Below are 18,639 nucleotides of genomic sequence, written 5' to 3' on the forward strand. Positions count from 1 at the left end.
ATGATGCATGATATGCTTATGCAAAAATAGATTTTTTTTTTTTTTTTTTGAAGGACTTGTTAAAGTGAAATGTAAACATGGCAGAGGAACATGGTTTCATTTGAAAATTGTCAAGATATTTACAATAGGTTTCTTTTTCAAAAGGTAAGAACGAAACCAAGGAAGAAGTTCTTTAACATAAGCTAAAAGCTTAGTTAAGATTTTGGAAGTTGTATTTCTCGGTGTTCATTCTTAGAAGGTCCATATCCGTGATGTTTACAAAAACTTGTCTAAGTCCTTCAAAAAATTTTTTTTTGATGGAAAAGGTTGTTTATGAATGAATGCATGTATGCATGGTTATGCTAAGTGGATAGAATACATGGTGAGGGTAAGTTCCACAACGTTGGAGTCAATGGTAACAACGCCATTTGGTAAGGACTATGGTTTCAAATGTACCTGTATCACGGGTTCTACCAAGTTCCCAAAGTCTTTAACCACTTCCGAATATTTATCGGGTGACAGGAGTACTCCCATTCCAATTATATTCGTCGGAAAGTCTCGTTTGGGTGTAGTATCGCGTATCAACTAATTCAAGAGTACTCTCGATTAGCCACCGCACTACGTCCTAAAAGGCCAAGAGGGGTTAAAGGTGGCTAAAGGTCCTCAACTTCAAAGGTCACTTGAAAATAGCATGCCAAACATGAGTACTCACGTTGACAACATATACTTCCAAGATCCCTCCGTTGAGTGGGGTTATCACATGTGCCAATACCGAAGAGTACTCTTGGCATGGAATTATGATTATACCGCCGTCCTATCTTAAGTTTCCCTCAAGCTCGGGTGTAGAGCTTATCTCACCACTCACGTAATAAAGTAAACATGTAAGCAAAATATTTACAAAGCATAAACAAATAATAAAGCACAAAATAAAGAAAGTAAGGTGGGTTTAACCCGCGTAGGATCTAAATCCCCAGTGAAGTCGCCATTTCTGTGTTCGCGATTTTCGGATGTCAAACCATTAATTGATTTGAATCGTCAATCTTTGAACTCTCAATTTTTATTCGTGGGAAGGGAAAAAATGAGTAAAAACCCTTATCGAGACTTTGGATTCGGGGGTTGGTTTCGAATAGGGAAGGTGTTAAGCACCCTAAACGACTTCGGTACTCCGAAGGAACCGCTTACCTAAGTTATCTTGTGCTAAATTCATTTGGTTACTTGAAAAATTAATACCTAAAAATCTAAGTGAAAGAATGGAGGGAGAAGAAGTATGTTTTTGGTTATTTTTATTTGATTTGGAAGGACAAGTCCTCTGCCTACGTACCCTTTTTAGGAAAGGGATCAAAACCGACGTAGTTCCACTCAAAAATTTCTTTGGTGGGTTAGGTTGATTTTAAGATTTTTCGAAAATGGGTTTTAAGAAGAGGAAGAGGCCTCAAGGCATAAGATAAAGAAAACAAGTGAGGTTGATTGATTTTAAATTTTGAAAATGATTGAAGTTGAATTAAAATTGATTGAGAATTTGATTAAGAAAATAAAGGAAAAAAAGTTATTAAGAAAATGATTTTTTGAAGTTTTGCGTATTTGACTTTTTGAGAAAAATGATTTTTCTAAACTAACGGTGAAAACTAACGTAACGTCGTAAAAACTAACGGAAAGCGGTAAATAAAATGTGGTAGCGTCGGTGCATGTGTCGGTGCTCGTGTTACCTACATTATTACATCAATTCCTAAATACAAACCTAAGGCCTTTATGCCAAAATAAAATGCAAGAAATAAAATTACATCAATTCCCTATTTATACATACTAAGTCAATGACAAAATAAAATGATGAGAAAATTAAATATGCATGCTATGATTTAAGACAAAAATTAAATGGTTAGTAATCACAAGAAATATTATGGTGAATGAGACATAAGAAATAATAAGCAAGAATTAAGACAAATAAAAATTAAGGTCATCATATAAGAAATAAATAAGAAAAAAACATAAAAAGAAAACAAATAGAAAGGATCTTTAAAATTAGAGAAAAATTAAAATAGTGAGAAAAAATATTTTTTGGAATTTTTCTAAACACAAAAATGTTAAAAAGTGTAAAAACAGTATTTAAAAAATAAAGATAATTGAAATAAAAAATAATAAAACATTGGCTCAGCAGGATTAATTCTGGACCATTGGATGAATCCAGAGGTCCAGATCTGAATCCCAAAATCTCGTCACAGCCATTGGATCAAAGATCCAAGGGTTAAAAAAAAAAAACACAAAAATAGAGAAGGTAACAAAAGAAAGCACAGCGACCGTCAGATCAACGATCTGACGGTTCAAACAGAAAGCATACCATAGTCCACACAGCAGAACACATACAGAATTTAAAACAGATCAAACAGTGGCCGTCAGATCATGGAACGATCCAGATCTGATGGCTACTAACGCGATGGAGCATTGTATGGTTATGAGTACGCGCGCGTGTGATCCGGCAGAAAGAAATTAGTATAAAAGCAAGTTTAACAAAAAAAAACCATAAAACTAAAACACTTCTCTCTCTAAGTTAAACTTAGAGAGAGAAGCTCTCCCCTACCTCAAGAACACGCGCGCCGGAGAAGATGAAGAGGGGCGGCCGGAGCTGCTCCGGCGCGGTGGTCGGCCGGAGCGCCGCCGCGCCGGAGTTTTTTTTTTGCTTTTTTCGAATTTTTTTACATCAAAACACTCCTTTTCCCTTCCTCTACCCGAATCCAAACTCAAAATTTCGAAAACATACACCAAAAATCCTAGATCTACAAATGAAAGTGTGGAAGTTTTACCTCTTTTTCCGGTCTCCTTCTTTCCTAGCTTTTCCGGTCCGGTTCTCTTGTTTTCCCTTGCTACGGTTCGGTTGTTCCTCCCTTTTCCGGTTCGGCGCAGGTTTTTTTGTTCCGGTTCGGCGCAAGCTTTTCTTGTTCCGGTTCGGTTCTGGTTTTCTGCTCCGGTTCGTTTCTCTTTGTTTCAGATCTGTTTGGATGATGATTTGTGTGTATGGATTGATTTGAGGTTTTTTTTGTTTTAGTTTTGTGTTGCTGGATTTTTGAATCTATGAACTTTCTTCATATGTTCATGTTATTTCTTTGTAATTTTTAGTGTTTGATCTGAAAAAGGGTTGGAAAAGTAGAAAATGAGTGTTTGTGAATTGCTGCTGATTTTTCTGACGTGAACAGTGATTTCTGGCTGACCCATTTCCCAATGATTGACAGTGTTTTTATAGTGACAAACTAGGGTTGGCTCTGGTACAAATCAATGACCAAAATACCCCTGCAGCTGAGACTTTTGAGAAAAAGATTTTAACAAATAAATAAATAAATAAATAAGATAAAAACAAAATGCATAAAATAAATAAATAAAAATAAAAAAAGAAAAGAAAAGAAAAGGGAGGAAGTCACTCACGTGACTTTCACTTCTTTGTTTTTTTTTTTTCTAAAAAATAAAATAAAAATAATAATAAACAAACTAACCTAAAAAAAGAAAATAAAAAGTCCCTTCGAAATCTGACATGAGGTACTTCAAAGTATCCTCCCTGCCGAAATTTCGGTTGAAATGATTAATAAAATACGCCTTTTAACATACAATTAGCCATTTTAAAATGACTTGCCTGTTATGACTAAAAGGATTATAAAATGCGTTTATAAAAATGCAAATGGAGTGATTTTAAATGTTGTAGAAAATGCAAGCGAGGACTTAAATGCAAGATGAAAGTTTTTTTTTTTTAAATGATTAATGACGAAAAACACAAGTTTTAAAAGGTAAAAAACGAATAAAAGAGAATCTGAACTATTAAAAAAAATGTGGACAAACAAGATTTCAAATGGTCCAAATTTGGGGTATGACAATATTGTTTAGGCTTCTTGCAAAAACAAACGTGGTAATAAGCTTTATTTTTCACGGAAGTTACAACATTTCACAGAGTATTTTCATACGGGTCTCAGTTCATCATATAACTAGATTCCTTATCAATCTGAGAAATATTTATTCACACAGAGAAATATCATTATCTCTCGCCGGAGCAGCCGACGGGAAGATTTCCGCCATTTACCTTTGACCGTAGCACAACAAATCAGCATGAATACTTGAAAAGAAATATGCCATCAGCTAGATCGATAAAAACAAACAACCAAACAGAGAGAACAATTCTACAGTGAGAGAATAACAAGAGGAACATTTTTCCAACAATGCTAAAACTACCCCTTTGTTAATTGTGATTTCAAAATCAATTTCCTTTTTTAATTCAATTTATATGTTTAAAAATTGGAATCTTAGAAAGTTATAAAACATGAAAATCTCAACCATTAAAAACTTTCAGAATACATCTAATGGTTAACATTCATTTTGCAACAAAAACAAAAAAATAAAATCAAGTCTCCTACGGTACGAGACTTAAAAGGTCTCCTACCGTAGCCTTTGCCATAGTTTTCCTTAAAAAAACAGTTTCATATCACCGAGATAGCTTTCCTTAAAAAAAAAAAAAAAAAAAAACACCGAGATAGCTTACTTATGATTTTTTTTAAGGGAACTTTACTTATGAAATGAAAGCGTTTATTATTATTAAGAAGAAAAAAAGCGTTTATTATAGGGCTGACAATGAACCGAACCAACTCGATTATAGTTCGACTCAATATCTAATCCGTTGAACTTGGTTCATGAACCTAATGAGCTGGACTTGAGCTGAAAATTAAGTTCGTTAATTAAATGAGCTGAACTTGAGCTACATATAGTTCGACTCGTTAGGTACATGAGATGGCTCGATTATTGATTATATATATAAATCAATTTGAGTTAGTTTTTAAAAAAAATTAATTCAAATGTGGCAAATGTGGCTGAATACAATTTTGTCTTGAAGGGAAGAACAGTTGGAGTTTAAAAGTAAAAGAATATTATGAATTTTGTTCACAACTAATTGAATTTTGTTGGATTTTTTTTTTGTCTCTGTTACTTGTATCAGATATTTTTCTTCGTATTTATGCAATCTTTAACTTTATATAATTTATGTCTATTATATGCATGTTTGTGGGAACTTTTATTTTAATTCAATATTTAATTTATATATATATGCATATGATTTAGCTTAAAAATAATACATTTAGCTTAAAAAATATTTGCATATGATTTAGCTTAAAAATCATTGTTAATTGTTTAAAAAATGTTGGGGTTCGAATTCCGGACATCCATTTATTCATTTGGACTCTAGTAATTTGAAGTTCGATCGGAACGTAAATAAAGTCAAATAAAAATTGTTTTACCTATAAATCGTTGAAAAGATTAGTAAAAATCTTTGCTCGGTTTTATCATCCTTTCTTAATGTATGAGAAATGGTCAAATCTAAAAAAAAAACTTTTTATAAAACAAAATCAATTTTTGAGTTATGTAATGTAATTCAAATAAACAAACTAAATTTAACTAATCAAACAGTGTTGTTCGTTAATTTAAAGTTTGAATCAAACTAAATTTAAGATCCATTGTAGTGGTTTCACGCAGTTCCACACAATGAATGTTGATTTGATAGAGTTGAAAAGAGGGAGGAAGGAATATACGAGAAGAGTTGATTAAATTATACCGTATCTGTGAAATGAAGACAAAAGGTCTTCTAAAAAAACACGCAACAGCTTCTTTTTTCACTTTCCCTCTTATATTCAATAATTCAACAACAGACCCAAACACATCACATTCTAGATTTCTATCTAACTCATGGAGTACTCTCTCCTTCCTCTAACTCCCAAACTTCCATCATCATCCTTTCACTTCAACACCCTCAGACCCATTTCCACTTCTTGTTCTCAATCTAATAGTAATAATACAACATCAACAAATTCATATAATTCCCAAAGAAACCCTACTTGGGTTTCATTCCCTTTTACTCAAACCATCAAACACTTGACAGCTTTGAATACTCATAACAAAGTTTCCAATGAAAATTGTTGTTACTTGCAAAACGGAGGTTTGGGAATTGCTTTATTAAGCGTAACTGCGAATGCAAAGGTCAAGATTAGTCCTTTTGTGGCTACATTGGCTTCAAACCCAACTTTTGTTTCTGGGTTGTTTGCTTGGTTTTTGGCGCAATCCATCAAATTTTTCTTGAATTTCTTTGTAGAAAGAAAGTGGGATTTGAGTTTGTTCTGTGCTTCTGGAGGGATGCCTTCTTCTCATTCTGCTCTCTGTACTGCTCTTACTACTTCAGTTGCTATCTGTCATGGTGTTGCTGATTCTCTTTTTCCGGTTTCTTTAGGGTTTAGTCTTATTGTCATGTATGATGCTATTGGCGTTAGAAGACATGCTGGTATGCAAGCTCAGGTATATATTACTATAACCTTTCATATTCGATTCATACACATTGCTGAATCACTTATTCATTTGCTTGAGGTCCTGTTTGGATAAACAACTTATTCACAGCTTATAACATAGCACAAGTGCTTTATTATGATAATAACTTATGTAAAAGTTTACGTAAGCTGTTTCTATAGCAAAAGATAAGAATGAAGTTAAATTGTTTTTGTATATGCTATAAACTGTTTTCATAAGCCATCCTTAGAGAACTTATGAAATTAAGCTGAAAAATACTTATAAAAAATGTCATAATTCATAAGTTGTTTTATAAGTTATCCCAAACAGTCTCACAAAACTTATGCCCTGAGTGTGGAGACCGGAAAGGATGAAGAATGGGATAATATAAGAATAATTCTCATTGTTTATCATTACTGAAACAATAATGTGTCTGTAGTAGTCACACACAGCTATGCAACTGCATAACTAACAAAATCTGCACAGCTATGGTTGTCAAACTCTTGAGCTAACTCAAAGAATATTAAGAGGTTAGGACTCTAGGTATCAAAATCGATTTAACTTGCTCACAAAATCATTTGTGTAAACTCGAGTAGAGTTGCATTATAGACTCACATAGAATTGTGAGTTTGAGGGCAATTGTTCTAGTTTTCTTATGCTTTAAAAACCCAAATTACAACAGTTGAATGGTAAGAGTATTGGTCTTTGTAGTGCACAAAACATTAACCTCGCAGTCTACATATGCATCATCTAACATCCAAATGTGAACCACGCGCAAAGGAGATGAACCATGCTGTATTGAGTCTCAACCCCCGGCATAAGTGAAGTCACGGCCCAGAAAACATGAACATACCCATTATTGCAAATACTTGCAATGAACCCAACAAGCCAACAAGGTTAATGAATCACTCTGATTAGTTGACACCTAGCTGAATCTAGCTCTAATGAAAAAGACCTAATCCCTTCGTCCTTTACTCTTTAATAATTTTAAACCTTGTCATTTGGCAATTTGATCATTGATCTTTAAACCTGCTATTCTCTATCTTATGCTTAGTTGTGGTTTTGTTTATCATTTGTGAGTTGTGCACTACTTTTGAATTATGGTTTGTTTATCATTTGTAAGTTTTGTTATTGTGGTTTTCTTTTTAATTAGTTAAGTTGTTGAATATTAATGTGCACAGAATATTAGAGTATGCTTAGATGCTATCATAGATATTTTAAACATTATTTTATATTAAGTGAACTCTTACGAGTCTATAAGTTTGAGTCTTAGGAGATTTCACTAGTTTGCGAAGTAACATGAACTCTTTAGTTTGGCAACCTTGCGCATAACTAATCACAACCAATTATTTAAGTTAGAACAAAGCTGTTCACCTGGCTTCTAAGTGATATAACTTGTAATACTGAAGATTTATATGTATAAGGAATTTTCACATGACTAGAGTAGGTGTATACTCTATTAGAACTGAAAATATGTTTATTATATCATATTATGTGGTGAGAGTGTACATTTATATAAGTAAGAGTCTCCTAGTTAACCCCTAATTAATAAGGAAGATTAATCAATACAATCAATACAATGGCTAGTGGAGTTGAAACTAAATAGTCACAACTTTTCAATATCTCCACTAAGTACTTGATTAATTATTCTAACAGTCCCCCTTCAAACGGAGGGTGTCACAAACCCTCAGTTTGTCTCTAAGATAAAGGAATCTGGCAGTGGACAGAGGCTTAGTTAAGACATCTGCCCACTGGTCTTGAGCAGGCACATGCGAGACATTCAGTTCCTTCCTTATAACCTTTTCTCTCACAAAGAAAATATCCAATTCCATGTGCTTGGTTCTTGAGTGCAGAACTGGGTTGTGAGCAAGAGAAACTGCACTGAGATTATCACAATAGACATGAGGAATTTTACTCTTAATTTGCAATTCATTGAGAAGAGATTGGATCCAAATAATCTCAGCCGAAGCTTGTGCAAGGCTTCTATATTCAGCCTCTGCACTAGATCTAGCTACAAGGGTCTGTTTCCTTGCCCACCAGGAAACTAGATTGGGGCCCAGAAATATGCAGGCTCCTGATGTGCTTCTTCTGTCATCAGGATCTGAAGCCCAGTCAACATCACAAAATCCGGTGATTGCAATAGGTTCAGTAGAGCTGGCAGGTGTAAGCATTAACCCATGGTGTAAAGTACCCTGCAGATATCCAAGTATCCTCTTGACTGCCTTCCAGTGATCTTCAAGGGGATTTGATAAAAACTGGCAAACTTTGTTCACAGAGTAGGATATTTCAGGTCTTGTTATGGTTGCATATTGCAATGCACCAACAATTGACCTGAAAAATGTAGGATCTGAGACTGTACTTGAACCAAATTTAGACAATTTTGTACTAGATGCCATTGGTGAGGGCATGCTATTAGCATTAATCATGTTAGCTTTCTGAAGAAGGTCCTTGATATATTTGGTTTGAGAAAGAAGTAAAGAGCCAAATGGTGAGTGATGCACCTCTATGCCGAGAAAATAATCTAGTATACCCAAATCTTTAAGGGAGAACTCAGAATTGAGCTGATGAACTAGATTCTGAATAGCCAGTTTTGAGTTTCCAGTGATGATAATATCATCAACATAAACCAATATAAAAATGCAGTGAGCTTGAGTGTGCAAAGTAAACAAAGAAGGATCACATCTGCTTGACTTGAACCCAAAGCTAAGTAAAGATGATTTCAATCTCTCAAACCATGCTCTGGGAGCCTGTTTTAACCCATAGAGAGCCTTGTGTAGTTTGCATACAAGGTTCTTGTTAGAAGATTCAAAGCCAGGAGGCTGCACCATGTAGACTTCCTCAGTTAGCACTCCATTTAGGAATGCATTGTTCACATCCAACTGCTGAAGAGTCCAGTTATAAGTAACTGCAAGTGTCAGAACTGTCCTCACTGTAACAGGTTTGACTACAGGGGAAAAAGTCTCATTGTAGTCAAAACCTGCTTGTTGATGAAAACCCTTAGCCACTAAACGTGCCTTGTACTTGTTTACAGTGCCATCTGGATTTTCTTTTACCCTAAATACCTATTTACATCCAATGGCCAGTCTGTTTGCAGGAAGAGATACTAGAGACCATGTCTGATTATGAAGTAAAGCATTATATTCTTCTTGCATTGCTAAATGCCACTTAGGATCCTGAAGAGCAGTTTTGTAAGTAGTGGGCTCAACATGAGTCAAAAGGAGTGTAGGGTTAATTCTGGGCTGCACAATTCCATGTTTACCTCTGGTTCTCATTGTGTGACGGTTTTGAGGATGAATTCTGTGAGGAACAGGAGGAGGAGACTCAGAATTAGTAGACTGAGAGCTAGTAACACTAGCAGATGACTCAGGTGAGGAATTTTGAGATGCAGAGGGAGATAGAATGGTGATGGGTGTGGGATTTAGGACCACATTATTTCTGTGTGAGGACTCGGAGTGATGAGAACTAATAGATGGAGTCTGAGGGGTGTTTGATATGGGAGTAGTAGGAACAGACTCAGAATGAGAAGTTTGGGGAGTAGGTGAGCTAACAATGTGAGGACCAGACTCAGAATGAGAATTTTGCGGAGTATGTGAGTTTACAGTAAAGGTTGTTGAGACAGGAGTGGGAAGAAAAGTGGATAAAGTGGGACCATCTGGGAAATCAGAACACACTTTCTGAGATGGAAACAAGTCAAGATAAGGAAATTTTACCTCATTAAACACAACATCTTTGGATATAAAAATTCTACAAGCATCTAAACATTTATATCCTTTGTGACTGTTGGAATATCCCAAGAAAACACACTCCTTTGAATGAAAATCAAACTTATGAGAGTTATAGGGTCTCAAAAAGGGAAAACATGCACAACCAAAGCTTTTAAGGAATTTATAGTCTGGAAATTGAATGTGAAGTAAGAAAAAGGGTGATTTATTTGCTAAAACTGGCGTAGGTAACCTGTTGATAAGGTAAGTTGCAGTTAAAAAGGCATGGTCCCAAAACTTTAATGGCATTTGTGCATGAGATAAAAGAGTGAGACCAGTTTCAACAATATGTCTATGTTTCCTTTCAACTGAGCCATTTTGATGGTGAGTGTGTGGACAAGTGAATCTGTGAGTGATGCCAAGGCTATTGAGATATTTTGTGAAAGGTAAAAACTCACCACCTCCATCAGTTTGGACAGAAGTAATTTTGTGATTTAACTGCAATTCAATCATGGTTTTAAAATTCTGAAATGTAGAAAGTGTATGAGATTTGAGTTTCAGAGGATATATTCATGTGTATCTAGAATAAGCATCCACACAAGTAAGAAAATAGGTATATCCACAAGAGGATTCAACTGGTGCAGGTCCCCAAAGATCACAGAAAATTAATTCAAGAGGTTTAGTATATGTCATTTGAGATGCAAAAGATGGCAGTCTATGAACCTTACCATGACAACAAGCAGTACAGAAATCTGACAAGCTTTTATTTGGTAATTGTATATTATAAAGTTTGATAATACTCTGGAGCACCTCATGATGAGGATGTCCAAGTCTGTTATGCCAGATACCATACATGGAAGGAAAAGACTGAGTAGAACTAGATGTTGAACTACTAGGTAAATGTTCAACATTATTACATTGAAAACTATTGAAATTGAAACCAGTTGAGGGACCTAAATGAAAAGAGGCAGAATTATCAGTTTGTGCTGGAACTTTATTGCAAACAGTGTTGACACTAGAATTTTGAGAGACAGGAGCAGTGGTCTTGAATGATTTGGTGTGCTCAAATTGATAGAGACCATCATGTCCTAGAATACCTCTTAAAAGCACCTTAGAAGAATCATGAGATTTGACTAAACAATGATTAGGATGAAACTCAAAGTAAACATTGTTATCTTTAGCAAATTGACTCACACTAACAAGATTTTTGGTTATAGAGGGAACAAGAAGGAGATTATTTAGTTTTAGAGTAGTTTGAGGATGTAAAGGAGAAGTAAATTGTAAGGAACCAACAGAGGTAATAGCCAAACCTTGTCCATTTCCAATATGGACCTGATCAGAACCTGAAAGAGACGTGGAATCCATGAGGTTGGATGCATCAGGGGTGACATGATGAGTAGCACCTGAGTCAGGGTACCAGGCATTGTTGAATGAATTGTATGGATCTGAGCCAGTTAAGAAGGCCTGGGGAGCTTGACCTCTCTGATTCGCAGCCTGTGTGGGAGGCCTAAGAAACTATCCAGAATGTTGAGGACGTGACATGTTCTGCATCCATACATTTGGAGGTGCACCATAGCCTCCTGGTGAGCCATAGGGACTGTAGTAATCATTTTGTGGGGCAAAGAAACGGTAGTGACAATAGCTTGCATCATGACCAGTTTTTGAACATATTTGGCATTGAACATTGGATCTTCCACCAAAACGGCCACCACGTCCTCTGAATCTACCACCAAAACGGCCACCACGTCCTCTGAACTGGCCATTTCTTCCTCCAAAATTAGGGTTAGAGTTAGGAAACTGATTGTTTCCGGTGCCATCAGTATAATTGTTGTTTTGAGAATTAGGACCATGAGATTGGGATTCTGAATTTGCAGTTTCAGTGAGATTAACTGAAACAGGTTCACTGATAGCAGCTTTCTTGAACTTCTCCTTTCTAGATTCTTGTGTGAGAAGCTGAGATTCAAGTTCATCTAAAGAAACAACCTCAGATTTTGCATTCACACTAGCAACAATAGGGTCAAACTCTTCAGGAAGTGCTTCAAGAACAACTTCAATTAGGTCCCTGTGAGAGACTGGATCTCCAATTGAAGCAAGAGACTCTGAAATTGCGCGAATTCGAGCAATGAATTCAGCGACAGTGCGTGAACCTTTCGTAATGGATCTAAGTTCAGATCGAAGTTGACGCGAACGCGTCTTCATCTGCGTGAAGCAGTAACTATGGATCTCATCCCAAACCTGCCATGAGTGGCGAAGGAGAACGAATCGCGAAAGTAGCGAAGGTGAAATCGTTGAAAGAATCCAGGTGCAGAGCAATGAATCTTGTTCTTCCCATTCAGTGTAAGCAGGATTCTCCGTTCCAGCTTCGCGCGCTGCATCTGTGAGATAAACCGGTGGAATATCAGGTGAAATCACAAATTTCACCATCTTCGTTCCGCGAAGAACACCTTCGACTTGTTGCTTCCATTGAAGGTAGTTCGTATCATCAAGCTTAACAGAAACTACTTGTTTGAAGGTTTTGGATGCTGCAGCAGTTACGCGTTGCGCATCAGAGGGAGAAGGCGTAGACATGGCTCTGGATCAAGAAGCTCTAGATACCATATTAGAACTGAAAATATGTTTATTATATCATATTATGTGGTGAGAGTGTACATTTATATAAGTAAGAGTCTCCTAGTTAACCCCTAATTAATAAGGAAGATTAATCAATACAATCAATACAATGGCTAGTGGAGTTGAAACTAAATAGTCACAACTTTTCAATATCTCCATTAAGTACTTGATTAATTATTCTAACATACTCAGCATTCATTCAGTGGCAAATCATGAATTAGCTAGGTTTGGTAGGTTGAGTTGGGTTTGAATCTTTGGTTCTGAATTAATGCAACAGAACAGTTTTATAATCTCAACTTGAGAACTGGTTCCTAGGGAATTCACCAACCATATTTTTGGACATTAGTAAGATATTTCCCATAATGCTGAAGATGTTCATCGGAAGCATATGGATATGGGTCATGTGACTGTAGTCACATACTCGGCATTCATTCGGTGGAAGTTAAACAAAAATGAACTGGGTTTGAACCTTTGGTTTTTAAATAGTACAACCAAAAGTCAGAAGCTTTCATCAATTAACAATAAGAGTTTTAGATCTTTACAGGAATACTGATTTCCTAAGAAATTTACCAACCATATCCAGTATTTTGAACATTAGGAGCATCTCTCCCCCTTGAATTATTTATTACAAATAAACCAGTGGAAAAAAGGGAAAATGACAGTATACAGTTTTGCAATTTCGCGTCCCAATTATGTTGAGATTGTTTGTTATAGTATATAACAATAATCTAGTGAACCATATAGCTAAGTTATGGAAAGATGGAAGCGTCAATAGTAAATTGCTCCCTGTTTGTGACTAAATTTTAAGCGTTCATATAATCATTGGGAGTCAAAATGATTGATGGATTTGCCTCAGTGTGACTGTGACTGAAGGAAGCCAAACATTTTGGTTCTTTTCTTATTCCTCATCTCCATGTTATATCTAAAACCTCATAAACATCCACCTTGGAGGTCCCTTTATTTTTTGTGGATGTTGAAATTAAAACTTACATTCTAGTTTAAGTGCTGAAAGTAATCATTTGTTGATTTGCGAATACTTGGTTTTCTCCTGTCTTGGTGGCTATGAATTTTTTTGTTTTAGAGGATGCTATAAGCCCAAAATTTAGACTGTGAAACTATCCCCCTTGGTTTTCTTCATTGATATGTTTCTCTTGTAATTGACTTGTTAGCTTTTGAAGCAGACTACTTTGGTTTTGACAGTTTAATGACAGTAAGATCGAGGTATTATTTTTCCTTGAATTGGAAAGAACCAGATGTCATTTAAAAAAAATGTATATGCTTGGTGGAATCTTTAGAAATCATGCATAATTTACCTTAGTTCTTCAAATATATGTGGACTAGTGCTCCTAAATTATCAGTTAGGTGTGAGAGTCCCAGTCTTTTGTTAGTTTGAAACCAACATATCTTTCTCCATCTGCATTTTATGTATTTCTATGACAATCAATTTTTGAATTTCAAGCATCTCTTGCTAAGGTTGTACAGAAATGATCACTTGGGCTCTTTTGAGCCAGCTTACTCTAATGTGTTTTATTGTTAGTATTGCTGTAGTGTTAGGATATGGTTTATGATAGAACATTATGGCGTAATTTTATTCATGTAGCCGCCCCAACTTAGTGGGATAAGGCTCGGTGGTTATTGTTGTATTTCTGTAGGGTTAGTGTATGATTTATGATAGTACACTATGACGTAATTTGATCCGTGTAGCCGACCCCACTTAGTGGGATAAGACTTGGTTTTTGTTGTTGTATTTATGTAGGGTTAGGGGATCTCTAATGCAAATGATGGGATAGAAAAGATATAGTCATTTTGTCTGGATTCTGTGGTCATTTAGTTTACCTTTTGTTTATAAAGAAAAATTTTGACCAGAAAATTGTGTGTATGGCTGGACACAGGTGCTTAACATGATTCTGGCTGACATGTTTCAAGGGCATCCAATTAGTGAAAGAAAGCTAAAGGAGCTTCTTGGTCACACCCCATCTCAAGTGTTTGCTGGTGCCCTGCTTGGATTTTTAGTAGCCTGTTTCTGCTGCCAAGGTTGTGTTGTGGTGGGTTAGGACTTAGGATTATTGATTGATAGGGGATACTATTTGCTCTGGTAATATAATGCAACCTTCTGGTATATGAAACGTACCGCATAGTTAGTGCACTGTATTCATCATTCAAGGACAAATGCATGCTTCACAGCATGAGTATAATGTAAATGGAGATTTTTTTTCCTCCGGTGTCTTACCTTGAAAAGGATAGATTTTTTTTCCTCCGTCTTGCTGTTAAAGCTTATTTCGTACAAATATAAGAAAAGGTAGCAAATTTAAAATTGTGCTATAGTAAATATAAATGGTCCTACTCAGTATTTTATTTTATTTTAGGGATGCTTCAACTCAGTTGGTGCTTCAAATATGTACTCCATCCGTTTCAAATATGTCGTCAATCACTTCATACATGTCAATATAACTTTGATTGTTAATATCTAAAGTAATAAATTATAAAAATTTAATATTTTGAAAATATTTATCGAGATAAATCGAACATCTTACACCGTAATAATTGTATTTATATATCAGTTAAAAAATATTTTCTCTTCTTTTATTGATAAAAACAGTAGAGAGAGAAAAAAGGAAGAGAGATGATGTTTCATTACTCACTCAGTTCAAGAAATAAGAATATCAACTTACAACCCAAACAGGGGAATGGCTTGTCTATTATCCTTGGAATTCAAATTTAATAAAGCAATCAACTACAAACTCTGAAAGAATTTGTTATCTGCAAGAAACTACAAAAAAGTAAAAAAAAAAACTAAGTCATAACAAAGAATGGTGTGAAATTCCAACCAAAGAAAACAAACCTCCTTTGTTATGAACTAAAAAACCAATGTTTTGAGCTATACATATATGTACTACAGATTTATATACCTGCTACTATTGCAGATATCAACTCTAATTAAAAAAGAGAGTTGAAAATCTTATCAAGGCGCTGGTCCATGATTTGAGAAACAGCATCTAGCAATGTAGCTTCACTTGTGCCAGGAAGAACAGAATCAAATGCTTCTTCAACTATTTCCTCTATCACAGATTCCTTGTTCAATGATTCCCTGCACATCAAGTTTCCAATTGCAAAAGGGGTCAATCCTCTCTCAACCCCTTTCTTCAAAAGCATGGTTGAGATTCTAAGAGTTCGAGCACATTCAATTGGCAGATCCCATCCATGAAACTTCAAAAGTGCAATATCTTCTTCAGCATCCAGTGACGTTATGTACTCAATAGTTTCAGCAGAATACGGCTGGCGAGCTTGGGGCCAGTAAAGCCATTCAAAAGTACAATCTTCAAACTGTCAGAATAGCAACAACTGTTAAACAATTGGTTTAAACAAAACTCAACTACGTCTACAATCTATGTCTACTTGTATGCCAACCAGACTTCATTATTTCAATACACATAAACCTAATTGCAATCCTAGCCAATTCATTTTTTAAGTCATAAATATAATTTGATACCATATATTGTAGATTGCACAAATGAAAGCAAAAATATAACATAGAAGAATTGCCACATCGGTGTTGTCAATTGCAAATGATGGAAAATAGCGGTTTGTTCAAATTTCGCTATACAACATTGCTATAGCGCCGCTATAACCACTATTTGAAAACATTTTGTTTAGCTATATTTCTATAACAATACTGCATCACATGCATTAAAAAACAACAAAGAGAACATAAAATAAAATGCTTACACTTGTGGGCAAGCAGTATCCATGATCAATTGGAACCAGAACAGACTGGTCATTGTCCTCCACTGTGCTGATCAAAATATTCCCAGCATGCCTATCTGCATTTGCCAATCTTATGTCCAGTACACTAATTTTGTGTACTTCATTTACCGGGAAAGCCCCAGGACCGATATCTTCACAGCTCCCATTGTTTTTCACAAACATCTGCATGGATCCAATCTTAGCCATCAAGTCTCCTGGATGGTTAAATCCCTTATGCAAGCACTTGACCATCAATGTTGGAGGAACACCAGCAAAACCCTTCACATCACCAAATAACTTGCGACGTCCACTTATTGGATGATCCAAAACATAAGCAGCAACTTCCCTGAACGCTCCTTGACCAACTATTGTACCCTTTTTTAAGCCTTCACCGTCTAATGATAATGGAAGACATCGGGGGTTATTCACAGCCATTGGCTCTTCGTCGATAGGCTTAAAAACAGACACATACTTCTGACCTGTTGAATCAAGCATAAAGTAAGCTCCCCCGGTACCTTCTGCAGATCCTATTGGATAGTATTCGCTAGCTAGTCCATCGTATGCAGAGTTTACCATATTTCGAATCACTGAAGCTAACTCAATTTTAGGGTTAACTATAATTGGCTCCAAAAGAAAATCTCTATCGGGAAGCTTTCTTGGCACCGCTCTCTGAATGGCATCGGTATCTTCTACACCACCAACCTCAAATTTTCTTCCACAAGAATTTTCGAAAACATCGTCAGTTTTCGTATCAGCCAAGTCTGTAGTTACAATGGACAACTCAAAGGGTCTTCTATGAACTTTTGCATTCCTTTTTCGAACAAACAGATGCACCACTGCATCATTATGCTTGCAGCAGATGTCATCAATAAGCTTCTGATCCTCCAACCGTTCCCCATTACACACAAGTTCCTGCTCCTCGAGATCATCAAACTGTTTCTCCTTTTTAGCAATCCTTCGCTTGATGTATTTTACATCCCTACCTCGTTCGACCTGAAAAGAAAATTCCTTCCCCGAAGATGTTTTCACATTGATGAGCTGAAGATCTGATAATTTGATTATCAAATGCAAAACATTTCCATCAGTTACTCCATAATCCTTGAGCAGAGTATCACTTCGAGCAAGTTCACGGCCAGCATAAACCAACTTCTGTTTGTTAGTTAAAAATGGAAGACTCTCACACCTTTGGATTTTGAACTTAACAGACTCAATAGTATCCCATTCCATAACACGAAAAGGAGTCAATGAACCCGAGACCGAGAGAAATATGGAAATGGATTTGTCCTCAAAAGACAAGTGAGATGGTAAATGGAATGCATTTGGAGACAACAATGGCTCAGTGGGATCCACTGGACTAAGAGTACTAACACCAGCAGATGACATTTTCACTAATGATATTTCTTAAACAGAAACAATGCAAACCAAAATAGCCTTTGTTTACACTGAGAATCAAATCAAATCAAACCCCTCAAAATTAAAGTCTACAAATTTCACAAAATAACCATCATAACATAACAGCTCAACCATGCATAATATTTCTACAATTAGGTCAACAATTGATAATGATAAAAAAAAAAAAAAAAATCAATCGATCATACTCCTACCTAGCTTAGGTCAACAATTAAGGATAATATGAAGAAAAAGGAAAGATGTGATCAAAAGATCAAACCTCAAAAGAGACCAATTTTACCTCAGAGATCAAATTAGAAGATCATACCCTAAATTCAACAAGCTGAAAAAACGACACCGTAGATCGAAAGGTGGAAGCTTTTTGAGGAATTAGTGCAAAAGAGGGTAATGGGTTATTGAATTGAAATTTGTAGGAAGAAAAAGTCGATGATGATGATGGATGAATATTTTTTTGAAGGGTTGATTTTGATGTTATTATTATTGACTCAGACATAAGCGAAAGGACATGAATGTAAATGTCATCATCGTATATACAATACAATATTGTATAAACGTGTGTACATTAACAAAATGGAATGTTCTTTAGTGTTGTTTCTTCTATGACAATGTATGTATACGTGTAGATGTACTACTACAGTGGATAGAGACAGTGTTTTAATGTTATTTAATGTCAGTTATACGGTGCCCTTTAACTTAGAGAGAAAGAAAAGGAGAGAGAGAGAAGGAAGGAACAAGGAAGGTTCATTGTGTTGTGTCATACGAGTGTTGGCACTACCAACCAGCATGTGACACGCAAATAAAACTGGGACTATTTAGTATTTTTTATGCTGTTATTTTAATACGATGTGGATATGACTTGGAATCTAGTGGAATAGATTAATATGAATTAATTAAT

At 35.6% G+C, this 18,639-nt stretch overlaps 2 protein-coding genes across 2 annotated transcripts; one reads left to right on the plus strand and one right to left on the minus strand.

Moving 5' to 3' along the window:
* The first annotated feature begins 5,564 nt into the window (after positions 1-5,564).
* On the plus strand, positions 5,565-14,847 carry LOC25499731 (uncharacterized membrane protein YuiD). Its single transcript, XM_013595150.3, has 2 exons — positions 5,565-6,291; positions 14,483-14,847. Exons 1-2 carry the CDS (start codon positions 5,689-5,691, stop codon positions 14,642-14,644), a joined length of 765 nt encoding a protein of 254 aa, XP_013450604.1. The 5' UTR covers positions 5,565-5,688; the 3' UTR covers positions 14,645-14,847.
* A 348-nt stretch (positions 14,848-15,195) lies between these two features.
* Positions 15,196-18,317, minus strand: LOC25499732 (phosphatidylinositol 4-kinase gamma 4). Its single transcript, XM_013595151.3, has 3 exons — positions 16,317-18,317; positions 15,500-15,914; positions 15,196-15,360 (listed from the first exon to the last, which is right to left on the minus strand). The coding sequence occupies exons 1-2, from the start codon at positions 17,715-17,717 to the stop codon at positions 15,528-15,530; spliced, it is 1,788 nt and encodes a 595-aa protein (XP_013450605.1). The 5' UTR covers positions 17,718-18,317; the 3' UTR covers positions 15,196-15,360; positions 15,500-15,527.
* Positions 18,318-18,639: the final 322 nt, after the last annotated feature.

This window comes from Medicago truncatula, chromosome 7 (assembly GCF_003473485.1).
Source record: "Medicago truncatula cultivar Jemalong A17 chromosome 7, MtrunA17r5.0-ANR, whole genome shotgun sequence".
NCBI lineage: Eukaryota > Viridiplantae > Streptophyta > Magnoliopsida > Fabales > Fabaceae > Medicago > Medicago truncatula.